The sequence below is a fragment of the Filicampus tigris genome, chromosome 9, assembly GCF_054856515.1.
Source record: "Filicampus tigris isolate MCC_2025a chromosome 9, RoL_Ftig_1.0, whole genome shotgun sequence".
Classification (NCBI taxonomy): domain Eukaryota; kingdom Metazoa; phylum Chordata; class Actinopteri; order Syngnathiformes; family Syngnathidae; genus Filicampus; species Filicampus tigris.
Genome location: NC_141225.1, coordinates 11,678,373 through 11,697,365, shown reverse-complemented (window position 1 = coordinate 11,697,365; position 18,993 = coordinate 11,678,373). Strand labels below are relative to the sequence as shown.

General features: G+C 41.1%; 2 protein-coding genes across 5 annotated transcripts in view; both read left to right on the top strand.

Moving 5' to 3' along the window:
• Positions 1-1,251: 1,251 nt before the first annotated feature.
• Positions 1,252-10,086, top strand: hrh1 (histamine receptor H1). Of its 2 annotated transcripts, XM_086039927.1 has the most exons (3): positions 1,252-1,419; positions 5,317-5,420; positions 7,662-10,086. In XM_086039927.1, exon 3 carries the CDS (start codon positions 7,828-7,830, stop codon positions 9,439-9,441), a length of 1,614 nt encoding a protein of 537 aa, XP_085896053.1. In that variant the 5' UTR covers positions 1,252-1,419; positions 5,317-5,420; positions 7,662-7,827; the 3' UTR covers positions 9,442-10,086. The 2 variants fall into 2 exon arrangements, with proteins under 2 accessions (XP_085896053.1, XP_085896052.1); XM_086039926.1 differs by lacking the exon at positions 5,317-5,420.
• Positions 10,087-11,507: 1,421 nt separating this feature from the next.
• The window catches only part of atg7 (ATG7 autophagy related 7 homolog (S. cerevisiae)), a 51,922-nt gene continuing 44,436 nt past the window's right edge, over positions 11,508-18,993 (top strand). Inside the window, exons 1-7 of one of the 3 annotated variants that reach the window (XM_086039922.1) lie at positions 11,508-12,099; positions 13,664-13,851; positions 14,176-14,230; positions 15,154-15,271; positions 15,355-15,432; positions 15,511-15,627; positions 18,600-18,752. In XM_086039922.1, the coding sequence (XP_085896048.1) occupies positions 13,686-13,851; positions 14,176-14,230; positions 15,154-15,271; positions 15,355-15,432; positions 15,511-15,627; positions 18,600-18,752 (687 nt within the window). In that variant the 5' untranslated portion in view covers positions 11,508-12,099; positions 13,664-13,685. The other 2 variants (XM_086039924.1, XM_086039925.1) reach the window with 2 other exon arrangements.

Here is an 18,993-nt window from a genome sequence, read left to right as displayed (position 1 = left end):
AAAACACTCCCATGTGCAGTCCTGCTGTAATGTTCCTGACAACATTTTGAAAATGAACATACATTTTTCAGGAAGAGAATTTTTGTAATTTGGCAGCTCTGTGAATGTGATTCAGTCTTGCATTTTTAGCGCTGGTGCAACCAATTAAAAAAGTTGGGCGCACCAGTTTACAACCAGGACAAAAACAGTCTAGAGCTCTGCTTTAATTCATTCTTCTTTTTTTTTCTTAAAGTGCAGTACATTTTCATGTTTGAGGTTGAATTTATGGAACCCAAACCTTATTTGTTTTAATAGTATAACTTGATTAAGTTTCTTCTAACAATTCATACTAAAAAATAAATCAAAGCATGTACCATTCCTGCTGATATCGTATTGGATAATATTGGTATCGGACAGTACTTTAGGCTGCAATATCGGCATCGTATCAGATGTTTAAAAAAAAGTTCTGTTGGGACATCCCTACTTTAACATGGCGTAAAACCTTATGAGTTAGCAAGTTTTTGTTTGCACAGTGGTGCATCGACACTACCCCATCCGACCCCCGGCAATGCCATCCTGTGTGGCCACACGTTGCACATCCCAGGCACAGAACCTCAGAACTGCAACAGCCTCAAGAAGTCATCCAGGTGCGTTAAGCTAAATTATCCAATTTTCAAATAATACATCACTAACCATCTACTTGTATCTGTTCAAGAGACATATTGTGACACACTGAAATAATGGTGTGTTGAATTTAATCAATTTCATTTTTCAAGCAGACTACTGCTTTACTTAAAAAAGACATTTGGATCCAGATGCTTTTATTTCGTATAATAATCGCATTGTGTGTCCACCCATTAGTATAACAGAAAAAAACAACTTTGTGTTAATAGGCCCAGACTGTACACCATGTAAGTAATTTTACAAATAAATTGAGACGAGATCATTTTTCTTGTATACGGTTGTGACGTTTGTATTTGATGGTTTGCCGTGATTTTTTTCTATTGTGAAATATGTGCCTTGGCTCAATAAAATTTAGGAAACACGGCACGAATTGAGAAGACATGAAGGAAGCAAAAAGAGAATAGGGAGGAAGAAGCACAATCCTCTGACAGCGTTATCTTGAATATGCATGCAGCAATTAGATTGTGACCATTGCCACTAATGTCCCTGTGCCTCCCCCTCCCCTGGCTATGCATGTCTGGGTCTGGTACATCCCCTGATGAATGTAAGGCATTCGTTGTTATATTTGACAACCTTCGCCATCTCCATTTTACTTCAGCATCTGCTGGCAACTTCATCACTTTATAGGAAGAGGCGGCGGGGGCAGTGCTTCACTTTTGAATCAGAACTCGTGCGACTCAGGTGTTGTGTGAGGGGGTACAAGGAGGCGCGTTTTGGGACACTGGAATACATCGTGGAATGTTTACACATCGTCTGGTAAGAGCCAAATCTAAAAACGCTAAAACTCTTACTCATCAGCTTCCTCAAGTGTGCTTTATAAGTTTTAGTGGAAGTGTGGGCGTGTTTTTTTTTTTTACGTGCGTAAAAGTTGGAGTGTGCAGTTCAATAGGCGGTGCGAACCGTGCGCTCGAACTCTTGCTAATAATTTCTCATTATGTTCCTTAAATTATGGCAAGTCTGCGAACAGCGCACGAGATGTGCGCTCGTTTGAATGCTTCCGCTGATGGCTAATGATATCCGAGAGGCACAAATCGCACAATGGTCATTACGCGCAATTCGGTTAGGGGGGGGCGGGGCGGTCAATAGAATGTATAGAACCTGCTGATGGTTTGATTATATGGGGGGAGGGGGGGGGGGGTGCTGGTGTGTGGGGGATGGGGGGATGCCTAAAATATCTGCGGAATAGAGGACTATTACATTTAATCGTCTTAATCATCTAAATTGTTTTCTGTAGGACTGGTTCACCGGCCCCCTGTCAACAACAGACAGGATGCTACATTCATTAAACAGCCTTTTATCAAGTAATTACATGTTTACAAGAACAATAGCAGCCTTGGAGGGAAGACATAATTTAAGACTGAGAGAGTCAGCGATGACTCACTTCTCATAGTACCCATCAAAATTAATTCACCTGCTCCTGCATGTAGTCAACATTCTTTTTTCTACCATTGAGGCACTTGACATTTATTATGTTATTATCATCCTCCCACTGACAATGTCGTCACTGTCAGTAACTAAACAGACAGGGTCTTATACAGAGAGGTTGTACTTCTTAGCATTTGATTTATGGCTGCATATCTCCAATTATAAAAACGTGCATCCAACCACTTGTGACACAAACATAGAATTGTGTACAGTTATTACAAGCAGGGTGCCAAAAAATAATTTTAGACGCATGCTTATTCACCAGGTCTTAAAACATTATTACCGCATCATATAGCAGCCTGATATAAATCCTAATCCAGTGGGGTCCAATACAGGAGCTATATCAAAAACTAAATTGCCGAACTATACATCTTACAATGTAAAAGATAGCTTAGATTGCATATGTATTTTTTACAGGGTGTGAGAAACAATATTGATATTGTGCAGTGGTGAGTGGTCAAGGTAAAAAAAGGCCTTCTATGCTGGCCTAAACACTATCAGACCTCAAATTTATTCCATGAAATAGTATTCATTTATTCCCCAAAGTCTATTATTGTCTTTCCATTGGCACTGCTTCTAATACTGTATGTGGGCAATAGGTAGATTTTTTTTTTTTACCACTCCATTGTCAGCTCCAATGTACTGTCATGTCATTCTCATCTGCAGAGCTTCAGAATTAGCACTGGACAATGTAACTTATTTAAATGCCCATCCATGGAAACGCTCTGCCAACCCAAGGAAAATTGGATGTAGTTCTGATGAATGGGGTATAAAAAATTCAAATCAAATCAACTTTTATTTGTTTAGCCCAAATCACAACAACAGTTATCTCAATTAAAGTGAAAACACGTTTGAAGGTGCAGTAGCCCTACGTTGGATTTCGACCTACTTGAGCATTGTAGCACTTTTCAGCAGAATCGGCTGAAAGGAACACAAACGCCACAGAGTGTTGTGGAGGCCAATGTTCGAATTACCTCATGTAAACCGGGATCACAGCGTGTACTGGCAAATAAATGGCGAGAAGGTGCAATGTATAAGTAAAAATACCTTGAGTAATGTGTGCATGCAGCCATACTGAATAGGATTTCATTCACAAGTTGATGAATGGTGTCATTTGCTGCCATGGAAAGAAAACGGATGGCTCTTTGAGCGGTGATGCAGCATTATCAACATGTCGAGTTGATAAATAGGCCCCTGCGCCACCTGAGCCAAGCTGCCAAGACCTGGGCATGAAAGTCTACAGTCGGTGTAGTTTGCGCTGGTGTCAAACTGTTTTGAATTACACAGAGAGCTCTTTTTAGATTTATCTTAATTAATTTAGGTTTTGGGCGGCACGGTGGTCGACTGGTTAGTACATCCGCCTCACAGGTCAGAGGTCGTGGGTTTGATCCCGACTCCAGCCTCCCTGTGTGGAGTTTGCATGTTCTCCCCGTGCCTGCGTGGGTTTTCTCCGGGAACTACGGTTTAGTCCCACATTCCAAAAACATGCATGGTAAGTTGATTGGACACTCTAAATTGCCCCTAGGTGTGATTGTGAGTGCGGATGTTTGTCTCTGTGTGCCCTGCGATTGGCTGGCAACCAATTCAGGGTGTCCCCCACCTACTGCCCGAAGACAGCTGGGATAGGCCCCGGCACGCCCGCAACCCTCGTGAGGACAAGCGGTATAAATAATGGATGGATGGATTATCTAAGTAGTTATAAATACAAAGTTATACAAAAAATTCAGAACTGCTCTTAGTTTACCACAATAACAAACATATGGTTAAAATTCTATATTTCGGCAATCAGTCACCGGGGGAGGTTAGATATTCTGAATTAAATTAATCAACATCTGTGGTATATTGAAATTTATGTCAAATCAAACTGGGGTTTGAACCAATTTAAAAGGGCTATTTTGGAGAAAGGCAAAGAAACACACCAAAATTCGGGATCATACACTCAGCGCACGGAATTTCTTTACAAAATCCTCATGTGCTTCGGTAGGTGCTGGTGTTTTGGTAAGCAACATAGTTCACATGGGCTGAAAAATTTTATGTCTGCGTGTAAACAACATTTATAAATTGAGATGTATACAGGTTGTTTTCCTGATGCAAATTGGGAGGCATCTATTAGAGGGAGGCTTTTAGTGGAACAATGCAGCCGACAACTTATTGTCGTGCCCCTGACAAGGCCAAATGACACACTCCAGTTTGCAGAGCGAGAGATGTCTATAAAAGCAATGTACAGGATATACACACACACACACGCATACACACTTGCCTCCATGGCAACGGGTATAAGCCTATTTTAATCTTCTCCCTTATGAATCAACACATCAGACAGTCAGGACAAGAGCATGTCCGCTGACAATGTGAGGCGTCTTGCTGTGCTATGCAAATATACAAATGCCGTCATTCTGTATGTGATGTGGCATTCTATGAATGCAAATGGATTCAAGCAGACATAAACACGCAATTAGGGTCTCATCTTCACAAATCACAGTTTGTGTGCTTTGCCACCATCTCATGTGCCTCTGTGTGTGATTGAGTGTTAAAGGCAGCCAGCTGGACAGTGAAAGACAAAGTGCAAGTGAGTCATTTCCAACATTCACTTAAAAAGTTACAGGAAGTGTCAAGTCACATTAACATTTCTGAACAAAAGACTCAAGTTGTGCGTTTAAGCCTGATTGATTAGAAAAGCACTCAGACATGTTTTTTAAGGCGAATAAAACCACTAATCATTGAGCATTACACGACTTAACCACCTCCCAAAACGACTGATACCTATTCTTCCTGGACTAAAAAAATATTCTGTCTGTCACAGTCTCACAGAAGTTTGACACTACTCAATAAGGCTGCACTTCTTAGCATTAAATATCATTAACAGCCTTTAATATCATTCAAGTTAAAGATTAGCTTGTGAAACCTTTTCCTCTCCAGCAGCCGGGTGTGGAAATACCCTGCAAGTGTAACATTTGACACATTTGGTGCATTGAAGCAGTGATCATCCAAATGACGGGATCGACTCAACACATTTCCATCAAACCGTACAGTTCAGTTTAGCCTTTGGCCCATGATTTGGTCATTTCCATGGTGGAGTGTGTTTGGCAGGATGCTGATCGCTGCATCGACAATGTAATTAGCGTGGCACCTTAGCAGTGCAACCACTGATACAGAACAGTGCTGTCAAGAACTACAGATCCACACATGCAATGACAGATTTTTGTGGTCTTATTCCCATTGTCACAGGGGAGAATATCAACCAATCAATGGATCATATCAAGACCGTACACTCTTGTTGAAGACCATGACTTTCGGGAGGCAAGACCAAGTTGTGATCATACAATTAATGGGTAAAGCACGCGTACTGTATGTCACTTACTTTGGAAAACGATTCAGCCATGAAATCTAAAATATTGGTGCAATTATTCTGATATTTTCAGTAAAGATGTCCATACACATTTTGGTGACGACTGACTGCAATTTTCTGGCATTAAGCGATGTCTTAATGCGAATTGTTAAAGCGGAAGTCAACCCAAACATATTTTTTTCAAGAATATGTTCCCAGCAAGCCCACTAGTTGAAACACAGCATTCTGATTAATTTTGCGTCTGTGGAATATAAGTTAAGTAGCAAAATGCACTCGTTTTTAGCTATCTCTGGGGGCGGCCATTTTGTCCTCTGTCCACTGAAAATAAGATCACAACTGCTCACAACAACCAATCACGGCTGACCTGTTGTCTGAATTTGAGCCGTGATTGGTCGTTGTGAGCAGTTGTGATGTAATTTTGAGTCAACAGAAGACAAAATGGCAACCCCCAGAGATGGCTAAATCGAGTACATTTTGCTGCTTACCTTATTTTCCGCAAACACAAAATTAATCGGAATGCCGTGTTTCAACTAGTGGGCCTGCTGGGAACATATTCTTTAAAAAAAATTGTTCTTTTCAATAATACATTCTATGCAGCGATGGGCACTTTACCCTTTTTTGCTGGTCCATCCTCCGTCCACGACCTGGGTACCATTCTGTCCTCATCCCTCCATCAATCGTCCTCCGACTCCGTCCATCCCCTGTCCGTCTTTTAAAGCGCTTCCGTCCTTACATTCTATCAGTCCGCTCCCGTTTAAAACGGTTTAACTGAGATAGCGTTTAGCTGCCAATTTCACGGTCACCTGACCAGAGCCCGCCAGAGGACATCACGAGAATATTTAAGATTGCTTTATTGCGTTATAACGCAATACATTTTCAGTTTTTATTGCGTTAGTTCACAATAAAATAATTATGGCAAAAATAATGCAAGGTTATTTTAGGAGAAAACAAAATACTTCCACTTCTGGGTTGTCGGTGCTGGCAGACATTTTTACAGTCTAAAGATGTCCCACACAAGGACATGCTTTGCATGCAAAGGGATAAAGTTAGTGAACAAAACAAAATTGCTATCCATTTCCTACACCCAAGACATACCTACTCATTACACACACAAGAGAGGCTGGACGTACATCAGTGAAATGCCCCGTGGCATAATCCATGGTATTAGATGTGTCTAGAGGGCAGACTATGGCTGTGCAGTATGTGACTGCAGGGAGCGCACATGAAGTGTTGTGCAGTCAGTTAATAAAGACGATCCGTGTTATCGTAGAAGAGAACAGTGGTTTCGCTTTTTAAAAGAGTACAACATAACACGTAACATCTGTACTTGACACGGTTAGGGACGATGAGAGGGATGGACGACAACCCACTTCCGTCCTTGTTTAGTCCGTCCTTTTTAAAAGACTTATTGTCCTCCGTCGGTCCATACATCCACAAAATGGCGCTGGGAGGACGTTCCATCCCTGAGATGAAATGCCCATCTCTGGTTCTATGCAGCTCCGTTAGTCTAAAAACATCACTCTGATTAATATCGAGTTTGTGGCGTTTTGTGGGTTGACTTCCCCTTTAAGTGCTTTAGATTGTTCCGTGTGCCAGTCTACAGCAGGATCCGAGGCTCTCGTTACTTAAAAATGCATACATATTTTACACACGTCATGCCACATTACACAATGCCACACAAATAACTCGCAGATTCACTTTGAAAAATGTACAGGACTTGCACGCCAACATTGACGTATTTGTCGCATATAGGCCTCCGCACCTAACATTATTTTCAGTAAGTCTGTGATAGGCTGTTGGAATAAGACCGCACAAATGTTTCTTTATATTTGCATGTCTTAGTGATAAACAACTCAACATTAATATTTCGCAACACAAAATAAATACCATGTCAAGATTAAATTAAGATGATTTTTTTTTTGTGTGTTTATTTTTTGAGATCTGTGCCTCAAGTCGGGGGTACAAGCATCTTGGTGGCGGGCACGGCTCCCTATGGGCTGCCCATGGGGACGGACGTTAGCGTAGTGGTTCACAAAGCTGGTTTAGTATCAATTCCAACTGAATGCGCTCATACTCTTAGGATGTAGTGATCTTGCAGCCAAAGTCAACTGGGATAGCATCATTCATTTAAGTTGTATTAAAAATAATGCTGGAAAGCCATCCAATTCTGAGGGGTTAAATTACTGTCAGACATCTAACATAAATTCTCTTTTATGTCTTCCAGGTGTAAACAGAACAATCAATGGACTATCGATTGAAACCACAACAAGGATCCCTTTTACTAGACATTACTTTTCTGTTGCACCCTTACAAGCTATTTGTCCACACGTTTGGGCCCACTGCTGTGTTTACCGCCATGGTACTGGATCGATAGGCATTCATCTCGTAGGATGGAATCTACTCTGTCGCTCTCCACGGTCCATCTTCACCTGAACACAAACAGCTACGATGACAGCAACAGTTGCAACAGCTGGGTAGGCCACCCGGATGATCCCAAGGCCCCGACAATCAATCACACGTTGCCGGTGCATGGCGGACTTCACAGCGCCTTGTTGGGTGTCTCGCTGGGCTTCCTCTCCCTCCTCACTATTATAATGAACCTGCTCGTTCTTTATGCCGTGAAAAAAGAGAAGAGCTTGCACACTGTCGGTAATCTCTATGTCGTAAGCCTCTCGGTGGCCGATTTGATCGTCGGCGCCACTGTGATGCCGCTCAACCTGGTGTATCTGCTACAGGACGAATGGAAGTTGGGAAGGGCGGTCTGCCAGTTTTGGTTGATTATGGATTATGTAGCAAGCACGGCATCAATTTTTAGCTTGTTTATCCTCTGTCTGGATCGGTACCGCTCTGTCAGACAGCCGCTGAAGTACCTGAAGTATCGAACAAGAGGGAAAGCAAGTGTAATGATATCCGGAGCCTGGCTGCTGTCGATGTTGTGGATTTTTCCAATTTTAGGATGGAGGTCCTTCACCCACGTAGAACTTAAACCCGAGGAGGAGAACAAGTGTGACACAGATTTCCGCTTTGTCACATGGTTTAAAGTTCTTACCGCTGTCTTCAATTTTTATGTACCCTCTATTTTGATGCTTTGGTTTTACACACACATCTACTTGGCAGTAAGGCAACATCTGCGAGACAGAGAGAGGATCATTCACTCAACAGATTCATTTGGGGAAAAGGACAATGAGCAAAATGCCGGGTCATCCAATGACTCTGAATCAGCCGAAAAGCAATGTGAGGCTCCAGTGAAACTTTTAAAAAGGCAGCTTGACCATAAACTTCTAGAGCAGACTTATTCTCTTGAGGAATTTGATAAAACCAAAAGTTCTCTTTCTAGATCACACCGAAAAATTGGCGCGCAGTGTCCTGAGCCAGGTGTGCTTGCCATGACAACAAAGGCACACAGAGTGGTTTCAAAACCAGGAAGGGACTCCTTATCGCCTGAGAAGGGCCCGGATGCTGCGGTTTCACTCAGTTCGGCTTGCTTGCCAGCAGAAAATGTCGTCTCAGAAAGAAACCGGGAATCATCTTTAAATGAATGTCACATCACAGTGCCAAACGCAGTAAGTGGTGTTTGTGATATTAGCCAAGTGCAGAGGTACACGTCCATGCCCTGCACCAACTATGACCCCAACCGCTCTCTACCCTGGTCAAAAGTGGCCGATGATGTCGAGCTGGACCCGGAGAACGAGGTGACTCTGCGGCAGGCGTGGCAAAGGTTTATCGAACATTCCCGCGAGAGACTCCACAGCCTGAGGATCCACAAGGAGCACAAGGCAGCCAGGCAATTGGGCTTCATCATTGCAGCTTTCCTGCTGTGTTGGATACCGTATTTCATAGCCTTCATGGTCATGGCGTTCTGTCGAGAGTGTGTGCACCATGACCTGCACATGTTCACCATATGGCTTGGTTACATGAACTCCACCCTCAACCCTTTTATATACCCAATGTGCAATAGGAATTTTAAAAGAGTCTTCAAAAATATTCTGCACAAAAATTTGTGAGAGTGTTGCAGTGAATCCAACACCAAGCCAATGATCATTACCTCATTCCCTGCCAAGGAGCTGGGCATACGTGGTAAGTGGTACTCCAAAATTGCAGCTCAAACTTTAAACTTGACGACCGACACCCGCACAAACATTGACGTACAAAAGTCTACTCTCTCAGTTTGCTGCTACTGGTGATTAGTACAGTAGTTTCCAACTTTGGGATGGCCACTTTCCCTGGATCCCACTTTCTTCAGCCCTGCTGAAGTTGCCAATCTTAAACGTCAGATCTGTATATCTGTGTCTGTATCTATGTGGTCAATCTGTCAATCACAGTTTTCAACAGAACTTTGAAGGGAAGCCAAAGCAAGAACACGCTCATTTTTATCGGTAACAGTGACAACTTGATAGCACTTTGATGGCTCCCTGCTGCTGCTGCGCATGACCTTGCTGTCTGCATGTGCATGCGTTGAGGTGCCAAAGTGATCCTCTCTGTACGCTTCAAATGTAAGTCCACCATCCATATGTGACCTACAGTACATTGTCTTTTACATGGGTCCCCTTGTCACATTTGAGGTGACATGGCATCATTTCAATGCAGGCTTCCAATGTGTATTGAAATGTACATATATTGTGTGTTATTGCAAGTTTGTTTGTATTTTGTTTCAGATTGAGACTCATTTTATGCTAATGATAATAAAGTGAGCATTAATGTCTTGGCTTTGGTTCATTATCCAGGAATGTTTTCATTTTTTATATTGATTGTATCAATAAAACAAAACCAAAAATAACTATTAGTTATACAAAAACATTTGTGTAGAATCTGTGCTTGAGTTACATGGCGTGAGTTCTTACATGAATTCATCAACTCTTAAAAACAAATAAACATAATACTAGCATGTATATGCAGCACATTACATTGATTTATTTTATTCTCATTAATGTATCCCCAGTAATTTTGAAACCTGAAGTTAATTCTATATTTGAATAGCAGGAGGCTCCATCAGGCTCTATTAGAGCACGCTATCACGTATTGCATCACAAAGGACTGTTTGATCCTGCTGGAAGTCAACAGGGGTGGTCAATGGGGACAATGTGAACAGGAGATACAGTATTTGGCCATAATCACAGTGATTACATATATGACATCTTAGTAATGAGGTCAAAACATTCAAAGATGCATTATTTTGAAATGTATTGCTGTAGTTGTGAACCATATGATTTTGGGTTTCATGATAGTAACTTTTGAGACAAATTGGAGCAACTGGGAAACAATCCTGGGATGCACTATGGTGTCAATAACAAGCTCGATTGACAGTTTTCATGTCTGGTGTTGTAGTATTACATAGCAGTTTTAAATTGAGTACTTTCAAAAAGGAAGCTTCTACTATTTTGACATATTATTTTAGAGTAGGCCGCCAGTTAAATTATAGTTTTTGCTTAACATTCAGTTATTTAATGTAGAGCCTAAGAAAATTGAGAGAGAGAGAGAGAGAGAGAGAGAGAGAGAGAGAGAGAGAGAGAGAGAGAGAGAGAGAGAGAGAGAGAGAGAGAGAGAGAGAGAGAGAGAGAGAGAGAGAGAGAGAGAGAGAGAGAGAGAGAGAGAGAGAGAGAGAGAGAGAGAGAGAGAGAGAGAGAGAGAGTTCCAAAGTCTGGCAAACGGCTCCAGTTGATCTGACTTTTATATTTAAATGCACATCATTCAATTTCAACCCTTGGTGTGGGGATATTAAAGGAAAACGATTTCTGTATTTCTGGCTACAATATACTTTACTTTGTAATGGGTCAAGGTATGGGTGAGGTGAAGCATCCACAAATCTCACCTCTTTCAATGTACAGCACGAAATAAACGCCACAGATTTCTTTGTAGACGCCTTGATTGGTGGTCTGGCACACGCTGAAGGGGAAAACTCGTAGTTTGGAATTGAAATATACCCTTTGTGATGCTAGTCCTGGAACCTTTTCTGATACACCGCTCAAGACAGATCCGCCCCCATAGAGTGATCCAATGACATCATGAAAGAAAATATTTTACGCTTTAAAATTTTTTATAATCGTTGATCTTTGGGATTTTTGGAGGCAAAACATCCCACCGTTTTGTTATTAAAAGACATAAAAAATATTTACAGTTGTAGGGAAATGAAAGACTACATGGCTCAGTAGTTACCCCTTTTACGCTTTAATTCAGCAGTGTACATTTAAGACTGTCCCTAGCAAACTAGTCCTGCGGCGATATCCAAACTTCCTGCATCGTTTTCACTTAAAACAGCTCCTTCCGGAACGTCGGACACCAAAGCGTTGCTTCACAACGATGTTTCATTTGACGACTTGAATCGACGGTAGTGTTAAACGTGACTATAAACCTTTACTGACGCTCATTGTTCGACTTGCTTTACACTGCAGCGAGTCGTGCGTACACACTATATAACGTGCGCGCAAAATCACGATGAAAAGAACCGGCACATACAGCTTTTTGTCAGTATTCTCGTTCTTCATCGTTTGTGCGTTCGTGTTTACGTTTTTATTTTTTGTGTTTTACTCAATGATGTACGCACCATAAGATAGGCAACCTTCATTTTAAACTCGGTTGCTATCAAGAAATACCCGTGATGCACTGCTTTGTTACGCCTTGCGAAATCACGTGACCAATGGAATACGGAAGTAAGGATTTCCTAGGTAAGTGAATCCAAGTCTGGGTGTGAATTTTGACAGCGTTGTTTGGCTGCTTTTGACACGCGAACATTTGGAGAATGTAGGGACGTTTTGTTTCCCTAACCGTACTGCACCTGTTGACAAACCCTACGTTTGTCTTTTATTTAGGGAACGTTGGCTAAAAGTAGGTGAAAAAAATCTTTCCATATTTTTGATGGTGTGTGGCCTCAGCAGTAAAAACCCTAATATTTTCTAAATCTGTTAATATTAACAGATTACCGATGCTGGTGCTAAGGAATACCACTAAATGCATTGAAAGTGATCACTATAGTTTTTGAATTATTATTAAACATAAACTAAATACCAAAATTTAATGATTGATTTAATGATTTGTTTGAGCACATTGCAAAAAAAAAAAAAAAACACTGTGTTTATTAGTTTATGTACAGTTAGTTACATTACAGCAATACATTTCAAGAAATTCTGCAGTAAATGAATAATTAATGTAGATATGTGCTGCGTAGGGCAATACAGTGGATAGTGGTTTTCCATAAATGATTGTTGGGAGTGTGTATATGGTTGTTTGTCTATATTTGATTGACTGGCGATCAGTCTAATACAGGGATGGGAAACTGGTGGCCCCTTGATTAATAAAAAACAAAACTATTCTTTCAATGTTTTTTTTTTTTTTTACAAAACCAAACAAAGGCTGATAAGCGCTGATAAACATTCAATATATGTTTTCCACGTAAAGAGGCGTAAGTAGGTAAAAATCCTGGAAAGAATGGGAAAAATCAAAAACATGAATAAATATTAGATATAAGAGGGAGGAGTGAATCAGTGAATATGCAAATCCGTGGGTGCTGAAGTGCGACTGTGCTCACTCTAATTTAAATTGTAATATCACCATTCACCACTCGATGCCAGACATGTCTTAGTTGCACTTAAACTGGAGCTTATTCGGCCCTACACTACAGCGTGAGGCCTGATTATCTTGTGGATTTGGAATGATATGGAGGACAAACAAAGTATCTAAATAATATTAAAATTTTGAGTGAATTGATTTTTTTGTTTTGTTTTTAATTTACAAAATGAGTTCTTGCAGCCGTTTGGTGCCATCATGGAATGGTAGTTTTTATGCAAGAGAGCCCTTTGCGCTGGAAAAGAAAAATTACAATATGTATTATTTTGTTGTGTGTTTAACCTCCTTTCTTGTTGGGTTCCAATTGTGGATCTTTTATGTAATCACTGAAAAATGCATTATCACAAATTAAATATATTAAGAGCATGTAAGTGCGTGGTCCTACATGGTCCCGTCCATCATTTTAAGTTGCCCATCCTTGGTCTAAGCATAGGGTGTACCCCACTTCTCGCTGAAAGCCTGCTTAGATAGTCCTCTGTATATATATTTGGACAGCAAATCATTCATTGATTTGCAAATTTCTGTTGGGCTATTAATGTATGAATAAAATCATTGCTTTTGTTATTATAATGATAGAAATACAATTAAAACAGTAAAGTAAAAATATATATTTTTCTCTATGGTGAAAATAGGAATACTAATGTGCCATCTGTTTTTTTTGCATAGCCATCTATCCATCTCTTTCTTGATGGCGGCGTCCACCCCTGCAGCCACCCCTGCAGACCTCAAGCTGCAGTTTGCTCCTTTCAGCAGCGCACTGGAGGCAGGCTTCTGGCATCAGCTCACGCAGAGGAAACTCAATGACTACAGGCTGGATGAAAGCCCCAAATGCATCAAAGGGTACTACTACAATGGTGAGAAGCAAAATATCAGAGGTGTATTTTTCTCAGTGCCAATCAATATGATTATAAGAGCAAAAAAACAACCCGCCCCGTCACAAAGAAGCAGCAATATGAGGCACGCTTGTACAATGTAGCTATTTTTAAATTTCTAATTACCCACTTTGCTCTACAAAAAGATTAAGCATGAGGGAGAGGTTAATCTATTATATATATTTTTTCAATATGCTCTTGCTATATATTTGTTTTGCACCTATTGAGGGTGGGAATGTAAAGGATCATGTAAATGTTTGGTCTTTGGGTCCTGTGTTTTTTTACTGTCATTTAAATTTCATACAGGTGATCCGGTTGGTTTGCCCACCCGTCTGACCTTGGAGTTCAGCGCGTTTGATGTGTAAGTCGGAGAACTTGTCTTTGATGCCAACAAAGTCCAGATGGCAACAGTTGATGAAGAAGGGTGCAAATTGTAAATGAAAGGTGTCTTGACTATGATTGACAATAAATAGGGCTTTGTAGCAGATGGCAATGTCATAAGCTCTTTGACCAAAAGTGACGTTCAAATCCACTATGTCATCAGTGTCATTTTGAATCTTGCAGCCGGACACAGTGTGATAGTGACGCTGCACCTTTGTGCTGCTCAGTCAAAACTGACAAATGAATCAATTAAAAAATAAGGTCAAGCTATTTCAGCCCACTTGACTGATTGAATGCAATCTACCTTATCAATTAGCCTTTGAACAGGAAATGATCAGAGCTGGGCCATCGAGTTCCAGTCTGCATATTTAAACGACCCACGTGGTCCCAGTCCGTCCCTCTTCGGCGACAGCCAATCGGCGTCGAGAACGTAATCTTCACGTCACACGCAGGCGCCGTACGAGCAGCCACGCCACAAAACAAAGAAAAAATATCAAACAAAAACAACCGACACACGTGATCGGTGAAATAAAAACAATATGGGGCACATGTCATTGCGTCTGTGGGACCGCAAAGTACACAACACTTTTCTTTTTTATTTTTTCCTTACTTCGGCCATGTGTCACGAGTGTGGCGCCTGCGTGTGACGTGCTACAGGTTAAGTCCGTTCGCGGCGCTGTTTGGCTGACTCGGACCGGCTGGGGCCACGTGCATCGTTTTTATATGCAGACGGGAACTTGGTGGTGGTTAGGCGATGCCCAGCTCTGGAAATTGTCAGAACAGCACGAGAAGGTTTATGTATACAACCAGATTTTACACTGAATCCAGCTCTGTATTAAATGTAAAGGGCATATCAGAAAACCATAATGCAGAGTCACCACTGTTTGTATTTTTCAACACCAGAGATGGGTCCACCCCGGCCCACTGTTGCGAGGCTGTTGGAAAACTGTACAACACCAACACGCTGGATGCCTTCAAGAGTACTGACAAGAAGGCCTTGCTGGACCGAGAGACCAAGGAGGTGAAACCTGCACATCACATGTAGAGAACGTAAAGTAGCATCTAGTTGTGTTAATAAAAACATTAACACCTGTTGTTTCATAGCTTTGGGAGGCCATACGGTCCGGAGATGCGCTCACAGACCCCAGCGTCCTCTGCAAGTTTATTCTGCTGACTTTTGCAGTATGTACCAGCAGTATTTTGTAACATTTCACATGCACATATGGGTTAGTTGACAAATTTGTTCTCAACTTCCTCCAGGATTTGAAGAAGTACCATTTCTACTACTGGTTCTGTTTCCCTGCTCTCAGCTTCCCAGAGGGGATAAAGATTGTAAAGGAGCCTTCAGTCCTGGAAACGGTTTTCACGGCAAAACAGGCTGGTATTATTAATTAGTTTGGTAAAAATATTTTTGTGTTATTATAAGGTCCACAAATTCTATATCACCCAGAATATTTTGTTCGCTGCATTTGTGGTTCTGTGTTCATCATCACACTGTTCCTCTTAGCCATTGCTGGCACCCTATACGGTGACATCACAGTAACAGCATATAGGAAATCATGTTGAAGTTATCAACATTATATAGCAGCACTTTCATTATTGCTATTTAGTAGAGAAATAGCATATTAAAAAAGTCCTGACCTATTGTCTTTTAACCATTTAAAACCCAAGACCGACTCATAATAATCTTCAAGTCCCTGTAAAGTGAAAATAAATATGTTGTAAATTATACCAGAGAGGCAAGTGTTGTTAACAAACCTGCCAAAATTGAATGACATATATGGAGACAGGCGTTCTTTGAGATCGCAGATGCTGCGTCATGGCCGCTGAATGCGTTGAAAACATGCTATGTACAACTCGGCATTTCAATAACAACACCGAGCTCTTCTGTAAAGTATGGCAACCAGGGAAGATGTATTTTTTAGAGTTATAGGCCTAGCTTGCCAACTATCTAACTCCACGCTGTAGTGGTTGAAATGGACCTTGCAATCACAAACAAGTAACTCGCAAAAACTACTGACTGGCGCTGAAGTATTTATACTGTATAGTGAGGGAGGGATGACTCATGGCAGAAGCCTAAGTGTGTAACTGGCAATGTTCCCTTTAAGCTGCGCACGTGCGCAATTGCGCACTTCTTCTTACCCTCTCATAGCATCAAAAAAAAAAAAAAGTGAAACATGAGCTGTATTGGCATTTTGCACTTTCATATTCGCCTCATACAAATAAATTGAAAAGTCTATGAGGCACATGTGGTTGACGGAGTGGGAAGAAAAATGCGTCAAAACAAGACAGAAAATGGTGAAAGTGAGGGAACATTTCAGACTGAAATGCGCACCATGTCGTGTAATCATTTTTATACTTACCATGTCCCCCGCTGAAGATGCCCACTAGGTTTTTGCTTCGTCTTGGGTCCTATACGAGGCTTCTTTACAGTGATTTTAACATTGGTATAATATAACATTACCCCTGTTGAGGGCTTGGTCTATGTTAATTTTATGACTATCGTCGAGTTGTGACTTATTGACAACCAGAGTGACAAGTGGAGTATACACTAACCGTTACGCCTGCTACACTTACTGCTCAGGATATTAAAAAAAATGCTCAAACAGGCTGAAAAAGGAACAAAAATGGATTTGATGTGTTTGACAACACGTCAATTGGAGTCGCGGTGTTGTCCAGAATTCGTGCTGTCCAATTGTCACCTCACCAATCTGCTCATAAACGATCAGCGGAGAGGGCCTTGCTGCTGAGTGTGAGAATCTCAGTCTCAACACAGTTGAGCGTATTACCGTGATGTATGAAGTTTTGAGGGCCATGTCGTGCAATTCACGAGTTCTTGCAGCTCTTAACTGCCTCGCGCCATCAATGCACGAGCTGTGAATGAGAGCATTTTGGATGACTCACCCCAGTACTTATGCTTATTTTGACAAAATGTGAGTTACATAATACAGAATAGGCCACTTTGTCCTGCTTTTTCAGTCATTATTTGACAGCTCAAGTCAGCCCATTAATACTTACCACCAAGACTTTAAATATTATTAATGTTTAGCATCATCTAATCTAAAGAGTGCAAATTTGACCAAATTACCATATCTACTGAGCTAGGTAAAGTCCTTCAAATTCTTGAGGAATATTATCTGGTCAACACTTTTACAGTAATTACTAATAACATTATGCAGCCTTTAATGTACGGTATAGTTGACATTTTCAACCATATTTAAACTCGCAGTCAGTATAGTTGATGAAAAGCGTCACTCATGTCATTCTTCACTTCACATATTTTGTATTATAAAATGGCAAAAATTGAAGCCACAATTTATTCAAAAATATGATTGTTAAAAAAATTCCCATTTACGTACATTGATTCCTGGACAATACAGGTCACTTTGGGTCACGACATACAAAAGTGGCATAAAATCCTTAGCCGATTCTTAAAAACTCAGGTTCATTTTATTCGTGGTGCAAATTTCTATTCAATGATACCCTCTAAGGGTCACTGATGGTGTAGTGGTACACACGCCTGAATTGTGTGCGGGCAGCGTGGGATCGGTTCCCGCTCACTGATGGTGTCTGTGTGTGTGCCCTGCGACTGGCTGGTGACCAATTCAGGTTGTAGTCTGCCTTTCGCCCATTGTCAGCTGTGATACGCTCCAGCACCTCCCCGCGACGCTGTACAGGGTAAACGGTTTGGAAGATGACACATGATATCCTCTATTTTGATTTATCGGTGGTTTGACAGGTGTGATACTGGTTTGGCCACCAAGTGCCTGTCTGATGTTGCTCACTGTGGTCCAAGGAATACTCGGAGAGTTTGTGTCAATGCGTAGACACATGAAAAATTAGAGTGAGCATTGGTCTCTGGACTTCATTTTAGCCATGACCAAGTTTAATACTTTATCTCCACAATTCGAGGCTACATACTTTTAATGTAGTTTTTTTTTTTTTTTTACACGTTTTCAGCAATTATCCACAAACATATACTGTATATCTGAATTCACTTTACAGGTTCTTTTGTATGTCGTCATCTAGCAGTCCGTAAGTGTTTCTTCCAATGATCCAAATGACACAGAGGAATTGGGCAGTACAGTACAGACTTGGCTCGCTGTTTTTAATAAAAGAAATATTAGATAAATCAATAATTTCTTCATGCCTCTCCCGGGTAGAGTAATGCATCACATTTCATTATGCTTTGTTAAAGCACGGCTATTAAGAAGTTGTATAAGTTATTCATGATTGCCCTTTTCAAGCTGAAGATCTATATAGCTGCAGGGGTGTTCATTAGATCTCACCACCATACGTTGAAACAAGTTTTCTTATTTAATTATGGCCTCTAATTGTCTCCGCCTCAGATCTCGGCTTTGCAGGAGGCCTATGATGGCCTGTGTATCAAAGGCGGGACCACTGCAGTTCCCTTTTTCCTAATGAAGTACCAGCACACAGATGACGCCGTTCAGTTGGCCCCATTAACAGAGTGGGGGGCATTCTTCTCTGGCTCGCAAAAGGTTTGTGTAACATTTAGTTGCTTTTTAAAGCAGCATTATGTAGTAAGTTAGCTCTAAATAACAGTTTCACAATCAAATTTATGGGCACACTGTCTTGTGATTTGTACAACAGCATTCTGGTCATCCCAGGCCACCTTGAGTTTTTAGAGTTGCCATGTACATAATTGCAATGTTTATTAAGAGACGATAGTGTGAGAAAATAGATGGATTTTGGTAATGAGTAGCACATAGATATACAGTG